Source organism: Giraffa tippelskirchi, chromosome 2 (assembly GCF_054371585.1).
Source record: "Giraffa tippelskirchi isolate mGirTip1 chromosome 2, T2T-mGirTip1v1.2.pri, whole genome shotgun sequence".
NCBI classification, from domain to species: domain Eukaryota; kingdom Metazoa; phylum Chordata; class Mammalia; order Artiodactyla; family Giraffidae; genus Giraffa; species Giraffa tippelskirchi.
The window spans coordinates 63,782,905-63,801,646 of NC_137276.1; the positions used below are offsets into that span (position 1 = coordinate 63,782,905).

At 37.2% G+C, this 18,742-nt stretch overlaps 1 protein-coding gene and 1 non-coding gene across 6 annotated transcripts in view; one reads left to right on the plus strand and one right to left on the minus strand.

Annotated features, from left to right (window-relative positions):
• The window catches only part of MCU (mitochondrial calcium uniporter), a 281,814-nt gene that overhangs the window by 10,514 nt on the left and 252,558 nt on the right, over positions 1-18,742 (minus strand). For all 5 annotated transcript variants that reach the window (XM_081566539.1, XM_081566530.1, XM_081566514.1 and 2 more), the window contains 4 exons: positions 15,246-15,416; positions 13,755-13,859; positions 4,561-4,721; positions 2,713-2,916 (listed from right to left, as the gene is read on the minus strand). In XM_081566539.1, the coding sequence (XP_081422665.1) occupies positions 2,713-2,847 (135 nt within the window). In that variant the 5' untranslated portion in view covers positions 2,848-2,916; positions 4,561-4,721; positions 13,755-13,859; positions 15,246-15,416. The remainder of the gene's footprint in view (positions 1-2,712; positions 2,917-4,560; positions 4,722-13,754; positions 13,860-15,245; positions 15,417-18,742) is intronic.
• On the plus strand, positions 10,745-10,848 carry LOC145539974 (U6 spliceosomal RNA). Its single transcript, XR_014078111.1, has one exon. It is a non-coding gene; the product is annotated as a U6 spliceosomal RNA (small nuclear RNA).

The following is an 18,742-nucleotide window of genomic DNA, read 5'->3' on the forward strand; positions in this document are numbered from 1 at the left end:
AAGACCATACGGTAGGATAGTCTCAGTTCAGTTCAATTCAGTTGCTCAGCTGTGTCCAACTTTTTGCGACCCCATGGACCGCAGGATGCCAGGCCTCCCAGTCCATCACCAACTCCCGGAGTTTACCCAAACTCGTGTCCATTGAGTCGGCGATGCCATCCAACTGTCTCATCCTCTGTCGTCCCCTTCTCCTCCTGCCTTCAATCTTTCCCAGCATCAGAGTCTTTTCAAATGAGTCAGCTCTTCGCATCAGGTGGCCCAAGTATTGGAGTTTCAGCTTCAGCATTAGTCCTTCCAATGAACACCCAGGACTGACCTCCTTTAGGATGGACTGGTTGGATCTCCTTGCAGTCCAAGGGACTCTCAAGAGTCTTCTCCAACACCACAGTTCAAAAGCATCAATTCTTCAGTTCTCAGCTTTCTTTATAGTCCAACTCTCACAACCATACATGACTACTGGAAAAACCACAGCCTTAACTAGATGAACCCTTGTTGGCAAAGTAATGTCTCTGCTTTTTAATATGCTGTCTAGTTTGGTCATAACTTTCCTTCCAAGGAGTAAGCGTCTTTTAATTTCATGGCTGCAGTCACCTTCTGCAGTGATTTTGGAGCCCCCAAAAATAAAGTCAGCCACTGTTTCCACTGTTTCCCCATCTATTTGCCATGAAGTGATGGAACCGGATGCCATGATCTTAGTTTTCTGAATGTTGAGCTTTAAGCCAACTCTTTCACTCTTCTCTTTCACTTTCATCAAGAGGCTCTTTAGTTCTTCTTTGCTTTCTGCCATAAGGGTGGTGTCATCTGCACATCTGAAGTTATTGATATTTCTCCCGGCAATCTCGATAGTCTAGATAGGATAGTCTAGAGGGCCACAGTCCTTGGAGTGTCGCAAAGAGTCCAACACGACTGAGCGACTAACACATTCAAAGGCTATACAGTTGACCCTTGAACAACATGGGTTTGAACTGAACAGGTCCACTTATATGTGGATTTTTTCAATGGTAAATACTATAGCACTACACGATCCACAGTCAGGTGAATCCCCAGATGTGGAACCATGGATATGGAGAAACTATGGATACAGAGGAACCATGGATTTGGAGGGACAACTGTAAGTTATATGTGATTTTTTTTTTTTTTTACTTCATAGAGCGTTGATGCCCCTAGACCCTGATGTTCAAGGGACAACTGTAATTTAATGTGTTTAAAATACCTAGTACATACACAGATGAGTTGAGAGACATTTGGAAAGGACAGCAACCAGTCATGATCGGCTATGGAGTCTAGATTTCAAATGATAAAAAGAACCCATTAAAGAGGTGTCTCAGTGGTAAAAAATCCACCTGCCAATGCAGGAGATATAGGTTCAATCCCTGGGTTGGGAAGATCCTCTGGAGAAGGAAATGGCAACCCACTCCAGTTTTCTTGCCTGGGAAATCCCATGGACAGAGGAGCCTGGCAGGCTACGGTTCAGGGGGTCACCAACAGTCAGACACGATTTGGAAACTAAACAACAACAAAGAGATATATGAGGGAGAAGGACAGTGCAGAGAAAGAGGGAAAGACATGCAGACAGACATATAGACATACACAAGCCATGCCCAGAGGTGTGATTAGATACGACTGATCTGGTTGCCAGCTCTGTTCATACAGAGTGACAAATATGAGCTAGACATGGGATTAAGTGCTAGAGACGCTGGGCAAATAATAGCAGGACAAGAGCAATGTACTTTCTCTCTCCTGCCCACTAGACAAATTTGGGAGGCCCAGAAAGGTTAAATAACACCCTTGAGCTTTCATTTTCCCTCACAAAAATAGGCCTATAACCATTGGTCTAATGACAACAGAAACAAAATATCTATGTTCATTTAACAGAGGCCATGTAAAAACATAAGAAGCAACTCTCAGAATTCTTTTGACACTTCAGAAAATAGAAAAAGTTTCTCATCTGTCTCAACTATTTCAAATGATTTTTATTCAAGGGAGCCTGGATCTGTGATTGTATCACATAAGGCAATAATAAATCCCTCATACTTTCTATGGATTTCCAAGCTACTAAAAAAATAGCACTAACAATAACTATTAGTTCTAGATACTGATATTTAATACATGAGCCTTGGTTGTTAAAGAACAGAATAGTGATTAGATATCTGATTTTCATTTCTCTTCCTTGACATTAAAATAACAATAACAAATACCCATACTACTGATATATTTAGAAGTAAACCAGAGTTTTGTTTATTTGATTAGTTTTCACCAATTCTCCATTCCAAATATTTGATAAAAACAAAAAACTACCCCATCTGACTGCTACATTAATTACACAGTATTTAAAAAGCCAAGCCAACTGAGCTGAACAAGTTATCCTACAGCTGACCTCTCTTCTCCTGTGCCTTCTTATTCTCTATCTTACCATAATATTGTTATAAATTTAGCAGTTTACATGGTTCTCTTAATAATCTGTTTGCTCCATGGGGGCCAAAGCCATGTCTTATATATCTCTTATCTCTAGCACCTAGACTAGTGCCTGATACATAACTGGCATGCATGAGCATGTGCACGTATGTGTGTATATGTAAGTAACTGTGTATAAAGGATAAGTGATTTACTTAAAGGGAACTGTCCTTATAAAGAATATGAAAGAAAAGAGAACTACTGTAACAACAAAAATTTCACTATGTCACGAAAAGTTACTTGAAGAGGAATTCTTACCTGGCGTGTCATTACAAAATATGCATACATTGCCATGGCACTTCCATAAGTGATGAAGTAGGTGACTGGCTCCATGATGTCCCAAGAATATTCCCACCAGGTAAGCCGGGCCAAAATGCCAAACTGTGTGGCCATGTAGGCAAGTCCACCCCATAGCACCAAAGTGGTCCTCTTCTCAGCTTTTCTGCTGATTTCAATTCGTACCTATAAGTCACACATAATCGGTCAACTCTAAAGCATTTTGACATTGAATCAATTTTAAACTCTTATTTAAACTGTTCTATGTTCACTTAAGAACAGGGCTTGCAATCAAGATACAAGTTAGTCTCAATTCTAGAAAATATAGTTTGTCTTCCTAAATAGTATCTGCAGTTTTTACTGAATAATATTTTATAGGAATAACATTTTTAGTATACTAGTAGCTGAAAATATGGTGAAATAAGTTAGTTTCAATAGGTCTTTATCCAACCACAAGATTATTTTCTTTGAAAGAGGGAAACAAAAATAGGCTACTGTTCTCTCACTGTAGCATACAAGATTTAATCTATCATTAATTTTTTACTCAAGAGGTCTACTGGGGCAAAACCGCACAGTGAGTCAGAGCATGGACTCTGGATTCAGAACAGCTGAGTTCAGGCCCTGATCTGAGAATTACTATAACTTCATTAATGAGTTGTTCTGTTAAATAAGAGAATACAGGCAAAATACATATGACAATTCCTAGCACAAAGTAAATATTCAGTAAAGGATGATAATTATTTTGTTATAGCTGGTACATTAAAAAATGCTTTACATTTTGAAAATACAAAGTTTAAATTTCATCTCCCTTTACAATAGTTCCTCAAACATTTCTAAAGGTCTTAAATTTAATGAGAACAACTTTGAGATATATGTTCATTACTTTTAAGGAAATAAGAAAAAAGCACAATATTAAGAGTATTTATTCTCCTCCTTAATCTCTAATATAGTCTAGTTTCTTAACATGGAAATACTTGCATCATTATTAAAAAATAAGGATGACACATCTTCAGTGTAAAACATTCAGCAAAGTATAAAGAAGAAAAATTATTCATAATTCTATTATTCTATTAGCATTTGGGAATATGTTCCTTCTATTTTCTTCTTTGTGTATGTGTATGGCTATATGTATAACATATATTTCAATTAAAAATGGAATCATAGTATGCACTACCCTGGGCTTCCATAGTGGCTCAGTGGTAAAGAATCTGTCTGCCAATACAGGAGATGCAGGGTCGATCCCTGGGTTGGGAATATTCCCTGGAGAAGGAAATGGCAACCCACTCCAGCATTCTTGCCTGAGAAATCCCATGGACAGAGAGCCTGGTAGGCTATAGTCCTTGGGATCATGAAAGAGTTGGACGACTTACTGACTAAACAATAACAAAATGCACTAATGTGTACATTATCTTATAATTTACTTTGCATAAAACATGAGTTTTCTATAGCATATTAGATCTACAGAATTGTTTTTTAACAGTTGCATGATATTCCATATAATATTAATTCTTAAGTTGGCTAAAATGATTATCCACCTCACTTAGAACCCTTCTTGATCAGCAATTATTCCAATCTTTGTCATAAAGGTAGTATGTATGGTTAATGAGAATATATTCAGGCCTCAAAGCTCTAGGTCCATTATCAAGGCCCAAACTATTCCTTTTAAAGTTCTTTCTTAGCTTTAATTGGAAGATTTTTATGATTCAGTTCCCCAAACTCGTCAGATTAACATAATTCAATCACATACAACTTGGAGGGGGAAAAAAAGCAAACATATATGCTCTGGAAAAAATACTAGTGAAGAGAAAAGTGTGAAATTTGAATTTGCACCTTTTCCAGGGGCGCCAGCTGTTCTTTGAGATCTTCTAATCTTTCGATAAGCTCCCTTTCCTTGTTTAACTGGTGCTGCTCGATGCACAGCGTAGTGTATAGCTGCTGGACCAGTGTCTTTACATCATTCAGTGTTGCTGCATTTTCATGGCTTAAGAGGTCTGAAAGAAAAAGATTATGTTTTTTAAAAATTTAAGCCTTAATTCAAGGGTCCCCAATCTCTGGGGCCGCAGACCAGTACCTCCTGTCAGATCAGTGGCAACATTAGATTAGAAATAAAGTGCACAATAAATTAAACAGGCTTGAATCATCTTGAACTGTCCCCCACAACCTCCCACTGCCCTGGTTGTGGAAAAAATGTCTTCCACGAAATTGGTCCCTGGTTCCAAAAAGGTTGGGGACTGCTGCCTTAAATAAAGAGTTGCTATTCCTAGGGCTATTAGTGATAAGAACAAGGCAGATTCATCCACTATAGGGAATCTACCTGCAGTGCTAAACTGAAGGAAAGGGATAGTCCCTCTTTAAAAAGGAAGAGTCTATAAATCCTAGAAAGTAAGTTCCAAATTTGGGCAACTTGAAAATTTTGAAGCCAACATCTACCATTATACTGTTGGAAGTGCTTATGCTACAAGTAATAATAATCTTCATTAGATAAAGACAAAAAATTTGAAATAATATGTTAAAAACTAGTAGAGAAGTTTAGAATTAATCTGATTATTATCATGCTTATTAAAATTTTGATCTATAATTTATCTGTGGTCTTGACATTTTAATTGGTCATTTTTTCCCTTTGGTAACTAATACTTGAGGGAAAAATATACAGTATTTCAAATTTGCAAATACAAAGGTATAAATAAAAATATCATCATCCTAATAATCTTAGCCTCTACATATCTTCCCCCTAACATATCAATTTTTATTTATTCCTGTTGGGCAAAGACATGGAATAGCTGTATGGGTCTCAATATCAAGCTTGAAAGACCATGAAGTCATAAGAATGACTGAAAAGGTAAATGATTAAATAATTCTTTGATTCAAGATCCTCTTCTGTGAGTAGCATGTGTTTCCAGAACTCTAAAAATCATGTTTTGAAAATTTAATAAAAATCCAGCTAATCTTAGCTGTCAAAGAATTTTTTAAAAAGCACCCAAGTAAAGCTTTTGTTTTAGAATCTTATTAGCCTTAAATGTGACGTTCTGTTAACTAGAGCAGAAGGTCAGCCTTCTTCTAAATCAAAATAAGTCACAGTCAGAATTAGTCATGCATGTATTTCAAATATTCTTCAAGGTTGTCCTTCACTACAGTTATCACAGAAATTAAATCAATAAAAAATTCAAATAAGAGTAGCAAATTGTATTAAAGAAGAGCTGATACAGTAATATGGGCTATAGCACCTAGCACAGTATCTTGCATACTTCAGTGAATGTGTGCTGCATTAATGGGAGAAGATTAAAGCAAGAACACCTTGAGATGACAAGAAGTCATCTGTGTCAACAGGGTCTGTTTTGCACTAAAGTTGCAGCTCACATTCACAAATGATTCTACACTTTCCAAAGTTCCAAAAAGAGAAAACTGCACTTTGGAATGTCACAGTAAAGTGGTAAAGTCCACGCCTCCTGATCCCCAGGCCTGGAACTGAGTTATAAGGCTTTTACTATGTCAATATTAATATTTTTCCTGCAAGCTCAGTCCTCTTTCAAAAAGATAATTGTTTAGGCAGGTATAAATTATCTATGGTTAACAAAATCCTCTCACACATATTACTCTATATCTATTCTCATAAATATAATCCATAATTTACAAGTGAGGAATTTGAGTTCTTCAATGGGCTTCCCTGGTGATCAGTGGTAAAGAACCCGTCTGCCAATGCAGGAGATGTGGGTTCAATCCCTGGTTCAGGAAGATCCCTGGAAAAGGAAATGGCAACCCATTTCAGTATTTCTGCCTGGGAAATCCCATGGAGAGAGGAACCTGGTGGGCTACAGTCTACGGGGTTGCAAAAAGTTGGACACAACTTAGAGACTAAACAACAACAGCAGCAGCAGCAATTTGAGTTCTAGAGAGATAAGATTAACAAATATTTTGTATTAGGTACTGAGCTATTCAAAAATTCAATATTAGGTACTGAGCTATTCAAAATCACCGCAGATGGTGACTGCAGCCATGAAATTAAACAAAGCTTGCTCCTTGGAAGAAAAGCTATGACCAACCTAGACAGCATATTAAAAAGCAGAGACATTATTTTGCCAACAAAGGTCCATCTAGTCAAGGCTATGGTTTTTCCAGTAGTTATGCATGGATGTGAGAGTTGGAGTATAAAGAAAGCTGAGCGCCAAAGAATTGATGCGTTTGAACTGTGGTGTTGGAGAAGACTCTTGAGAGTCTCTTGGACTGCAAGGAGATCCAACCAGTCCATCCTAAAGGAGGTCAGTCCTGGGTGTTCATTGGAAGGACTGATGCTGAAGCTGAAACTCCCAATACTTTGGCCACCTGATGCAAAGAACTGACTCTTTGGAAAAGATCCTGATGCTGGGAAAGATTGAAGGCAGGAGGAGAAAGGGATGACAGAGGATGAGATGGTTGGCAGCATCACCGACTCAATGGACATGAGTTTGAGCAAGCTTCAGGAGTTGGTAATGGACAGGGAAGCCTGGTGTGCTGCAGTCCATGGGGTCACAGAGAGTCGGACACAACTGAACGACTGAACCGAACTCAACTGAACTGAGCTATTCACTACAGAGGTACATGCTCAATCGCTTCAGTCATGTCCAACTCTTTGCAATCCCATGGACTGTAGATGGGCAGGCTCCTCTGTTCATGGGATTTCCCAGGCAAGAATACTGAAGTGGGTTGCCATTTCCTTCTCCAGGGAATCTTCCCAAACCAGGGATCGAACCCACATCTTCTGAAGCTCCTTCATTGGCAGGCGGATTCTTTACCACTGAGCCACCTAGGAAGCCTCACTACGGTGGGGAAAAATCAAATATAAGCTAGTACCTTTCCTTAATGAAACCTAATAATGATATTCACAAAATTGCAGAGCTAGCAGGGAGTGGTAAAAGATCTGACTGGCTATCCAATGACTTTTCTTTCATGCTCTTTTTCTATTTCCACTTTCAAATCATAATTACACTTAAAATTGCTTAGCAATCCAGGGAGGGAGGAAGGGAGGAAAGAAGAAAGGGAGCAAACATGCAAACTAAATAGACCCTCTCATCTTCCTTTTCCTAATGAAGCATAGACGTTAATGATCAAATATGTGTGGTTAATCATAACCTGAAAATCTATAAAATCTGAAATCAGACTTAGTATTTGTTTTACAAAAAAGTCAGTTTCTATCAAAATATCATTCACTGAAGACATTATTTTAAAACTAATATTCATATTATGAGTTCTACTGTGTAGAAAATTTATTTTTTATTTCAATCTTTTCTTTCGTGGCTTCTTCTGTATTTTATGGTATAGTCAGGAACATTTCTCAACCCAAGTTTGTTTCTCCATTGATTTTTTTTTTGTTACAATAAATTATAAAATAAGTAGTTAAGTGAATGGGTACATACATTTATACATTCATACAGTAGACAGCAACTACGAAAAAGAATAAGGAATTCTTTATGCTCTGGTATTTTAAGATTTTCAGAATACACTGTTAGGTAAGAAAAGCAGTCTGATGGTTTAATACCCTGACATTTAGTTTCACTGGAATGATGTTTCCCTAAATACCCCCAATTCCCCAAAATTCCCTGTATGGTTCTGAGTTAGAGTTAGCCACAAGAGAGACTTAAGTGAGATTCTGGAAAGTAGAAGAGAAGCAGAAGCCATTATGCTCTGAAGGCGGTAAGACAGATGCAGAGGTGCCTGGAGATGCCAGCGTGTGCCTGCTCTCCCTGGCTCTGCATCCAGCTCTTTATCCTCAACTGCCACTTCTGATGATTAACAGCAAAGTCACACCTATAGCCAGGTGCACCTTCTAGAGCTGTGCTGTCCAAAACAGTAACTGCTTGCCATGTGTGGCTATTTAAATTAATTAAAGTGAAATAAAATGTAAAATTCAGTTTCTTGGTCATACTAACCACATTTCAAGTGCTCAACAGGCACACAGGACTGATGGCTACCATACTGAATAGTGCAGAAATGGAACATTTTCATCATCACAGAAGTTCTATTTGATAATACTGTCTCAGGGATTTCTCCACCAGCCTTTCTTTGCTAATTAAGAGTTAAGGAGAATTTCCAGGTTCCCTGGCAAGCTTTCATTTGTCCACATTTGCCACCACTTCAAAATTAGTACCTTTTCTCTAATCTTCCAAGCTCCCCTTTACAGACTCTTACTTCTTTACTTTCATCTACAACTGTACAAAGTCTCATGCCTATAATAAATCTTTTATTCCACATTATTCAGAGCTCTGCTTCCCCAAATGAATCCTGACTGACATATGCAGTATGTATGATATGCTATTATTTGCATAAAAAGGGGAAAAGATTATGCATTCACACTTGCTTATGAATGAACTGACTATCTTTGACAGGAAACATAAAAAACTAAGAACAATGCTTGCTGGTAAGAGGAGAAAAGGGTGGCTGCTGAAATAGGAATGAGAAATTTTTTCCTATATATTCTTAGACTTTGGGATTTGCACATTGTGAATGTATTATCTATTCAAAACAAATAAGATTTTATGTGCTCCAACATACCTTCAAACGGCGATGAAAAGATTATAAAATGGTAATTCGTAGGAGATCAATTTTACAGATTTCCAGTTCTAGACCTGGCCAAACAAAGAGCTGTTATCTTTCTGACCAGGTATCAGTAAAGCCCTGGCAAACTCAGGGGACTTAGCTGTATTTTGTTAAGATTTTCCTGACAGGGAGAATATGCTTCCATGGTATTGTCATGGTAGAGGAATACAACAACCTCAAACCACTCAACCCTGAAAAATCTGCCCACATATTTGGAGACGAAATTATAGGAAGAGAGAAGATAAATCTGCTAATGGCTTAACAGAAACACTTCTGGATGATTTGAGTATGCTTCACTAAAAATGTAATTAAGATGTTTATTAATGTTTCTGCACATGCTATCAATGCCAAGTACACAAAGGTGTGTAAAAATAATAGGGGTTAAACAGTCTTTTCAGCTAGTATAATGGTTTGGAAAAGACTCTGGCTATTTGACGGAGAAGGCAATGGCACCCCACTCCAGTACTCTTGCCTGGAAAATCCCATGGACGGAGGAGCCTGGTGGGCTGCAGTCCATGGGGTCGCTAAGATTCAGACACGACTGAGCGACTTCACTTTCACTTTTCACTTTCATGCATTGGAGAAGGAAATGGCATCCCACTCCAGTATTCTTGCCTGGAGAATCCCAGGGACAGGGGAGGCTGGTGGGCTGCCGTCTATGGGGTCGCACAGAGTCGGACACAACTGAAGCGACTTAGCAGCAGCAGCAGCTGGCTATTTGAGTCACTGGTATTTGGTTTGCCTGTTCAACTGTTTCTCTCAATTATTCACATTATTAGGACAGAAGCAAGGTCTCCAGTATCCTCTGGATGGATAAATGGGACAAAGGGCTCAGTGGTGCCAATCAGAATGATTCTTCTTAATACAAAAACTTTCAGACTCTTTGCAACCCCCATGGGTTGTAGCCCACCAGGTTCCTAACTCCATGGAATTCTCCAGGCAAGAATACTAGAGTGGGTTGCCATTTCCTTTTCCAGGGGATCTTCTCAACTCAGGGATTGAACCCAGGTCTCCTGCATTGTAGGCAGATGCTTTACTGTCGAGCTACTAGGGAAGCCCCAAGATCAAGTTTAAAACCATCTAGTTGCTAAAATAGCTACTTCTCTCATCCTGCAGAGGTCAGAGGGGAATCCAGCCATATATAGCTATGGTAACCAAGAGAATGCAATGGAACTTGCAACTAGCCTTGCTACCATGAATCGCCCCTTTGTTCCATTTCAGCTTTTTCCTGTCTCTTCCCTCCAATTTTGGTGTTAGGTACAGGAGCGCCTGGTGAAGTGTGTGAAGTTCAAGTTTACTGGTGTACAACGTTCATAGAGCATTTTTAGTTCTAAAGTGCTACCCAAACACAGGGAAAAGAAAAACAGGAGAGAAAGGTGAAAATTAAAGGGGGGTAAGGAATGAGTAGAAAAAATTGTGTGTCAAGACTTTAAAAACTATTCTGGTGCTCACTTTGGCAGCACATATAGTAAAACTGGAACGATACAGAGATTAGCATGGCCCCTGTGCAAGGATGGCAAACAAATTCATGAAGCGTTTCATATTTTTCTGTATCAACCTAGAGGGGTGGGATGGGGAGGGAGATGGGAGGGAGGTTCAAGAGGGAGGGGACATATGTACACCTGTGGCTGATTCATGTTGATGTCTGACAGAAAACAACAAAATTCTGTAAAGCAATTATCCTTCAATTAAAAAAATTAATTAATTAAAAAAAGAAATCTGAAAAAAAAACTATTCTGGGAAAGTTTTCCTTCATTAACTATTTTAACTTTTATTAGATAAATTGTATTTGTTTCATCTGCTTGATGTATATACAAAATCCTAGTGTTCTCATTATCTAACACTCCAAACCTAGTGCTTTCAATTTGTTTTCTCCATTTGTGAGTGAAAGTTGCTCAGTTGTGTCCGACTCTTTGCGACCCCACGGACTATACAGTCCATGGAATTCTCCAGGCCAGAATACTGGAGTGGGTAGCCTTTCCCTTCTCTAGGGGATCTTCCCAACCTCGGGATCAAACCCATGTCTCCCACATTGCAGGTGGATTCTTTACCAGCTGAGCCACAAGGGAAGCCCAAAAATACCGGAGCGGGCAGCCTATCCCTTCTCCAGCAGATCTTCCCGACCTAGGAATCGAACTGGGGTCTCCTGCATTGCAGGCGGATTCTTTACCAACTGCACTTTCACTAAAAACAGGTACAATGTTGAGACCAATAGGCTTACTCTTCTGGATGAGCACCCTCCCTCTCAAATACAGAAATTCAACTGTTTTCTTACTGAATGCAACTGGAAAAGAATGGTAACATGGATGCCCACATTATTTTCCTCAGACAGGGAGAGGAAGATAATACAATGGAAACACTACCTTGTATGTGTGTGCTGAGTCACTGAGTTGTGTCTGACTCTTCGTGACCCTAAGGACTGTAACACACCAGGTTCCTCTGTCCATGGGATTCTCCAGGCACAAATACTGGAGTGGGTTGCCATGCCCTCCTCCAGGGTATCTTTCTGACCCAGGGATCAAACCTGTGTCTCCTGCATTGGCAGGCAGATTCTTTACCACTGAGGCACATGGGAAGCCCTAATACTTACATTTTTTCAAAAGAAAAAAACACTTAGTTTTACTATGTTTTAAAAGTTAAGGGGAAAAGTTTTTATAAACTTAAAGGAGTATTATTTAAGCTTCTGTGAAAAACGGTATATAATGACCGAATCTCTCATTGGCTAATAAAGCAGAGCTGAGAGAGCTTTGATGTCTAGATTTAAACCTTAAAATTATCTTTTTAAGTTCTATAATAATGCTGCTAATGAGCTTACCAAATTTCACATTTCAATTTACAATTATCCCATGAATTAGAGACTTCTGACCCTTGCAAACTTCACTTCTGTCTTCTAGCGAAGGTGGACAGATATTTCACAGTTCTGAGGTATAAATAAGTCAAAGAGTTATATGTGGCTACCAAGTTGATTACCAAAGAATCAAATATAATTTCTCCCCTTTTCAGTTTCTACCTTTATTTTCCTTATTCAACTTGAGAACAGTCTTATTAAAAAAACTAAAACATATTCATTTCTATGTTAAAAACACAGTCTTAGACAAGATGGTTGGAAATATTCATTGATTAAAATACCTCTAGTTTTTGAAAACATAATAGATGGAAGCTTGTATCATTACTTTCCTGATTGTTATACCTTTCATAAGACTGCATTAGTCAACTTCTAATATTTTAGCGAGATTCTATTTCCTTTGGATATTTACCCTCAAAGTGGGATTGCTGAATCGTGTGGTAGTTCCATGTTGGTAAAAGGATATTAATTTTATAATTTTAAGATGAATAAGTTCCAGGGACCTAATGTACAGCATGATGACTCTAGTTAAAACTGTAATGTATACTTGAAAGTGGCTAAGAAAGTAGACCTCAAGTATTCTCATCAAAAAGAAATGGTAACTGTGTGAAATGATGGAGGTATTAACTAATCTTACTGTGATAATCATTTCTCAATACCTAAGTGTATCAAATTATCACACTGCATATCTTAAATGTATATAATATTATATGTCAATTATATATCAATAAACCTGGGGAAAAAATAAAAAGTAAATTTAAAAAACAAAAACAACAAAAAAAACTAAGTAAAATAAGGCCTGTACTTCTGCTATTTTAGAGAACTTTTCTAGTTCAAGAATCAGAGAATAAAGAAGAAAAACATATTAGCATAGCTAATATATATAGCTAATAATTCTTGGTTTACATGTTTAGTTATTCCAACTTAATAAAATCTGACTTAGTAATGTCTTACTATTTAAAGGATACTTTAACTCACTTAATTCACTCAATATAGAATGATTAGCTCAGTCAACAGGTACATAAAAATCACAGGACCTTCCCTCTGAGCACTTGAAAAGAAAAAGGAATAAGAAGGATTCAGAGAAGACAGCGATCACTTCTGGTTGGCTGGGAGTCAGAGAAAGAATAGGATCATGAAAGGCTTCATGGAAGAGCTGGCATTGATGATTTTGACATGAGGAAATGGGAAAAAAGGAAAAAGGCATCTCAGAGGAAAGGTGAACAAACACTAACATGGCAAAGAATGAGGACATAGTTCAGGAAAGAAGAAAGGAACACACAGTGGAGGAAAAGTAGCATAATTCAAAAGGAAAAGAGAAACAATTTAAAGGTAGAGGCAGACCAGATTTTGAGGAAGGCATTCAATACTTAGGCTTTTACTTTTTCTACATTCGGGACAATTCACAAAAGAAGAATGGAGGGGACTTCCCTAGCGGACCAGTAGTTAGGAATCTGTGATTCCACTGTAGGGGGCACAGGTTTGATTCCTCGTCAGGGAACTTTGAGTATTCTTTGAATACTGTTTCTCAAGTTTATCCAGGGAAAAACAAAGTCCTTTCCAAAAGCCCTTCTCATGTTTCTCTGACCTTATCAAGGTTACTTTTTACCTCTCTTTGGTGGTCGTACATGATACGTTAAGTCATTAATGACCAGCTTAAAGTCGTCAAGGAGGAGGAGGTCTATTCCTGTTGAGGCAGCAACTCGAACGCCATCTGTGAAAAATGTAAATGTGAAAATTTTAATTTGTCATATGTCCATAATTATTCAAGAGTGGTCAGGAAAGAAAACAATCCTCAAAATAGATTTTAAAATTATGTCTTTTAAATTTCAGTTAGCTTTTTGTCTTATCCCCAAAGTCTATGTGAAATAAAGCTTATATTATCTGAGGCTTTTTGTTTTCATGGCCTCAAGTCTGTGAAGATTTAACAACATACTTTTCTGGCAGAACTTCATGAACAAATGAAATAATTACATAGATGCATAGGTGTCATCTGGAAACCTATGGTCACTGGGAGAGCTGCATGGATGTCTATTTGTCTATCATGGAAATTGGTTGTTAAAAAACTAACATATTCTAGTGTATGGAACTTTGCAGTAGTTACTGATTGCTGCTGCTTCTGCTAAGTCGCTTCAGTCATGTCCGACTCTGTGCGACCACATAGACGGCAGCCCACCAGGCTCTGCCGTCCCTGGGATTCTCCAGGCAAGAATACTGGAGTGGGTTGCCATTTCCTTCTCCAGTGCATGAAAGGGAAAAGTGAAAGTGAAGTCGCTCAGTCGTGTCCGACTCTTAGCGACCCCATGGACTGCAGCCTACCAGGCTCCTCCATCCATGGGATTTTCCAGGCAAGAGTACTGGAGTGGGGTGCCATTGCCTTCTCTGTAGTTACTGATTAGTTGCCAATAATTCAGTAGGGGTAGATGCTAGGGTGAGCAAAGTACACCAAGTTCATCTATTAATTATGGATTGAGAATTAAGCAAATTTAAAATATTTAAACTACAGGGACTTACTGTACCAGGCTTTTATGTTTTCTGTACATTTAAAATTTTCCAAAGTGAAAGTGGTAAAAATGTAAGGCACTTAAAAAATAAATAAATGAAATGGATGTCATGTCAAGTGGGAATTTTAGTGCCTTATTTTCTATTACTTTCAAATCACATGTCTTTATTTTATAAACGTTTATGTGAAAGACATAAGAAGATCTAAAAAGAAGTCCTAATATTTCATATCTTCAGAGATGATGGCTCAACTACTGGATAAGTTTATTCTATGCTAAAGGTAATGACAAAAGGTCTCAAAAGTATAAAATGTGATTGATGGCTCATCTTTGCCCATGGCATTATATGTGAGGTGCTTTTGAATGAGATCCCTGTGTATTAATATATACCCTTGCTAAAACTGAACAATCATATTCTAAAAACTGGGAGAGAAATCACTGTCTCTCCTGACATTTGCTGAGCAAAAAATTATGTCCCAAAAGTTAAAAGCATGGGATTTGTGTGTGTGTGTGTGTGTGTGTGTGTGTGTGTGTGTGTGTAGAAGCAGTTTAGGGGGGGATAAGGGGTGGGTAGAAATGGATAATGAAGGTGACTATACCTGGTGAATAGATCGCAACTCTGTCAATTCCCCGATCCTCTTCTTGTAGTTGTCGTAAAAACACACCAACAGAGTCTGAGATAGGTTTGAGTGTAAACTGACAGCGTTCACGCCGAGAAGGTAGCCTCACAGATATCACAGGTAACCCATTTTGATACACCACTGTCACATCTGAACAAAAAAGACCCATAATCATATGATAATCAGATTTCATTATAAGTTAAAGTGATATTATTAATCTTCTTAAATGGGTGTTTATTATTATTAGTGTGGTTTAAAATGTTTCCAAAGGTTCAAGAATATGCCCTTTAGCTTTAATTGAAGATTATTCCGGGAATTGGCTTATGGAAGATTATATCTATCACACAAATCACTTTTCAGAAAAAATAAAATATGCAGAGGATTATCTTTTAAGTGGGTCAAGGAGAGGCTTTCCCAGAAATTTGAGGTAAAGTTCTTGGTATTGGTGAAACAAACCCTGATTCCATTTACTAAAATTCTATTAAGTAGCCAGAGATTGCTGGGCCAAATTCTATATCCTGTAGGAGATGGCTCTTGGGAGCCAGAGCTCTCAAGGATTCGTGGGGAATAACATGTAAGAGTATACTAATAAGTAAGACTTACTCAAGGACAGCAACTCATATTTATAGTACATATACTATTATATCCAAGGTGCTTGATAAAAGTAAGCATTCTCTTATACAGTGTGGACATACTATGATACAATAAAAAACAATTTCTTTTAAGTTCTCTTGAACATTTTCCTGAGGTTAGCAAGAAGTCAGAGCTCAACCTTTTGGGACTTACTAAAAAAAAAAGTTATCAAGGGAAACATTATCACAAGCTACACAACTGACAGGATTTTCTACAACAGTCTGGCACAGAATTCCTTATTTTCTTATCTTATTCCTTAATTCTTAATTTATAGACCCTTAGTCTCTAAAACAAGTGTCAGAATAACTCTTTCAAATCATTTTCAAATGAATTTTTAAATAAATTTTGAACAAGAATTTTTTACACAAGCAACCAAGCATTTAAAGATGGTAATTTAGCATTAGCCTGTAAAAGGAAAACAGAGTATGGAGTCAAACCTGGCATGGAATCCTGACTTTAACTTTGGACATATCATATAACTTCTGTGAGCCTCACTTTTTCATATATCAAATGGATTTAATCCCTAACTGATACAGTTGTTGTGAGGAATAAATAAACCATTTATAATAGCATACTGCTTTAAGATGAGTGATGTTTATTTATTAGCTTTTTTTAAAAAAAGAATTAAAAGATATATTCTATAAAGTTTGTAAGGATTCATACTCCTTAAAACTGAAGAGCTGAGAAGAAATATACATAGAACAATGTTCTGGAGATTCTAAATGCATTAAACTTTCATAATTGTAGTCATTTACATCTTTTTTCCTCACCTGGTCTAGTAAATGATAACGCCTATAATGAATACCAGAAGCCTCACACTACCCTGTTCATGACTTAAATAACGCTTATTGAAACACAGTTTATCAATAACAAAATACATTCTTATTTGAAATGAATATTTGATGAATTCTGATGTAATAAGATAAAGAACATTTCCATTAGCCCCTCAAATTCTCTTGATCCTCATTCCAGTTAACCCCTGGGCAACTACTAACTGGATTTTTGTCACCATAGATTATGTTTAGTTTTTTTACACTTTTATACTGCTGGAATAATATAGCATGTACTCTTTTGTACCTGGATGATTTTGAGATTCATCCATGTTGTTGCATGCATTAGTAGTTGATTTGTTTTTATTGCTGAGTAGCATTTAACTATACATGAATACACTATAATTTTGTTCATCCATTTACCATGACTGACATGTGGATTGTTTCCAGGTTTTGACTACTATGAATAAGCTTTTTATGATTATTTACAAGTCTCTGTGTGGACATATGTTTTTGTGGTATACCTTTTCTCATCCTTTTACTTTTAACCTACCCATGTCTTTATATTTTAAGTGGGTTTCCTGCAGACAACATTTGGTTGAGTCTTGCTATTTTATCCAATCTGACAATCTCTGTCTTTCAAAGTATGTATATCATTTGCATTTAATAAATTATAAATATGGTTATGTATAAGTCTGCCATCTTGCTACTTTTCTTGACTCAATTCTTTCTTACACTTTCCTTCTATTCTTGCACTCTTTTAGATTAACTGAGTATTCTTATAATTACATTTAATCTCTACTATGGGCTTCCCTGGTGTCTCAGTGGTAAATAATCTCCCTGCCAATGCAGGAGACGCAGGTTAGATTCCTGGGTCGGGAAGATACCTTGGAAAAGGAAGTGGCAACCTACTCCAGTATTCTTGCTTGGGAAATCCCTTGGACAGAGGAGCCTGTTGGGTTACAGTCCATGGGATTACAAGAGTTGGACATAACTTAGCAACTAAACAACACCACCACCAACAAACTGGCTTATTAACTGTACCTCTTCATGGTTTTGGGTTACTCTACAGCAAGTAATGGCAATGTTTTTCTATAAAGGGTAGATATTAAACACTTTAGGTTTTTGGCAGTCATAAAATCTCTGTTGCAACTTAAGCCTCTACATTGTGGTACAGAAGCAGCCCTAGGCACTATGTAAACAAATATGCATGGCTGTGTTTCAACAAAATTATTTACAAAATTAAGGAGTGCACTGGACTTGGCCTATTGGGTTTGCAGAACCCACCTCAAGGGTTTGCAATATACATCTTTAATTATCACATTTAACCTTCAAGTAGTATTATACCACTTTAGATATACTGTAAGAACCTTACAACAATATGCTTCCATTTCCCCTGTATTGTGCTACTGTTCTACATTTTATTCTATATGTTATAAACCACACACTATTTTCACTTTGACAACCGATTGTATTTTAAAAATTTCAAAATGAGAAAAATGTCTTTTATATTTATGTACATATTTACCCTCTGGTGTTCTTCTTCTTTTTTTTTTTTTTGGTATAATCCACATTTCCATTTGGTATCATTTTCCTTTTGTCTCATGAGATTCCTTAAACATTTCTTGCTGGGCAGATATGTTGGCAATAAATTCTCTCAGTTTTGGTTAAGTCTGAAAAAGTCTATTTCATCTTCATTTTTGAAAGACAATTTTGCTGTTTAAAAATCTAGTTTTTTTTTCCTTCTAGTACTCTAAAGAACTTCTGGTTTGTATAGTATGTTATAAATTTGTGTACATTCTTATCTTTGTTCCTTTGTATGTAGTATGTCTTTTTCCCTCTGGCTGCTTTCAATATTTTCTCTTTATTTTTGGTTTTCAGTAATCTGATTATAATGTTCTTTTCTATGGTTTTCTTTATGATTGTGCTGTTTGGGAATTGTTAAATTTCTTAGGTCTGTGGGCTCATCATTTTCATCAAACTTATAAAAACTTTGGCCATTATTCAAATATTTTTCATGTCTCCCACACCTCTCCTTCTGGATTCCAATTACACTCATATTATACCATGTGG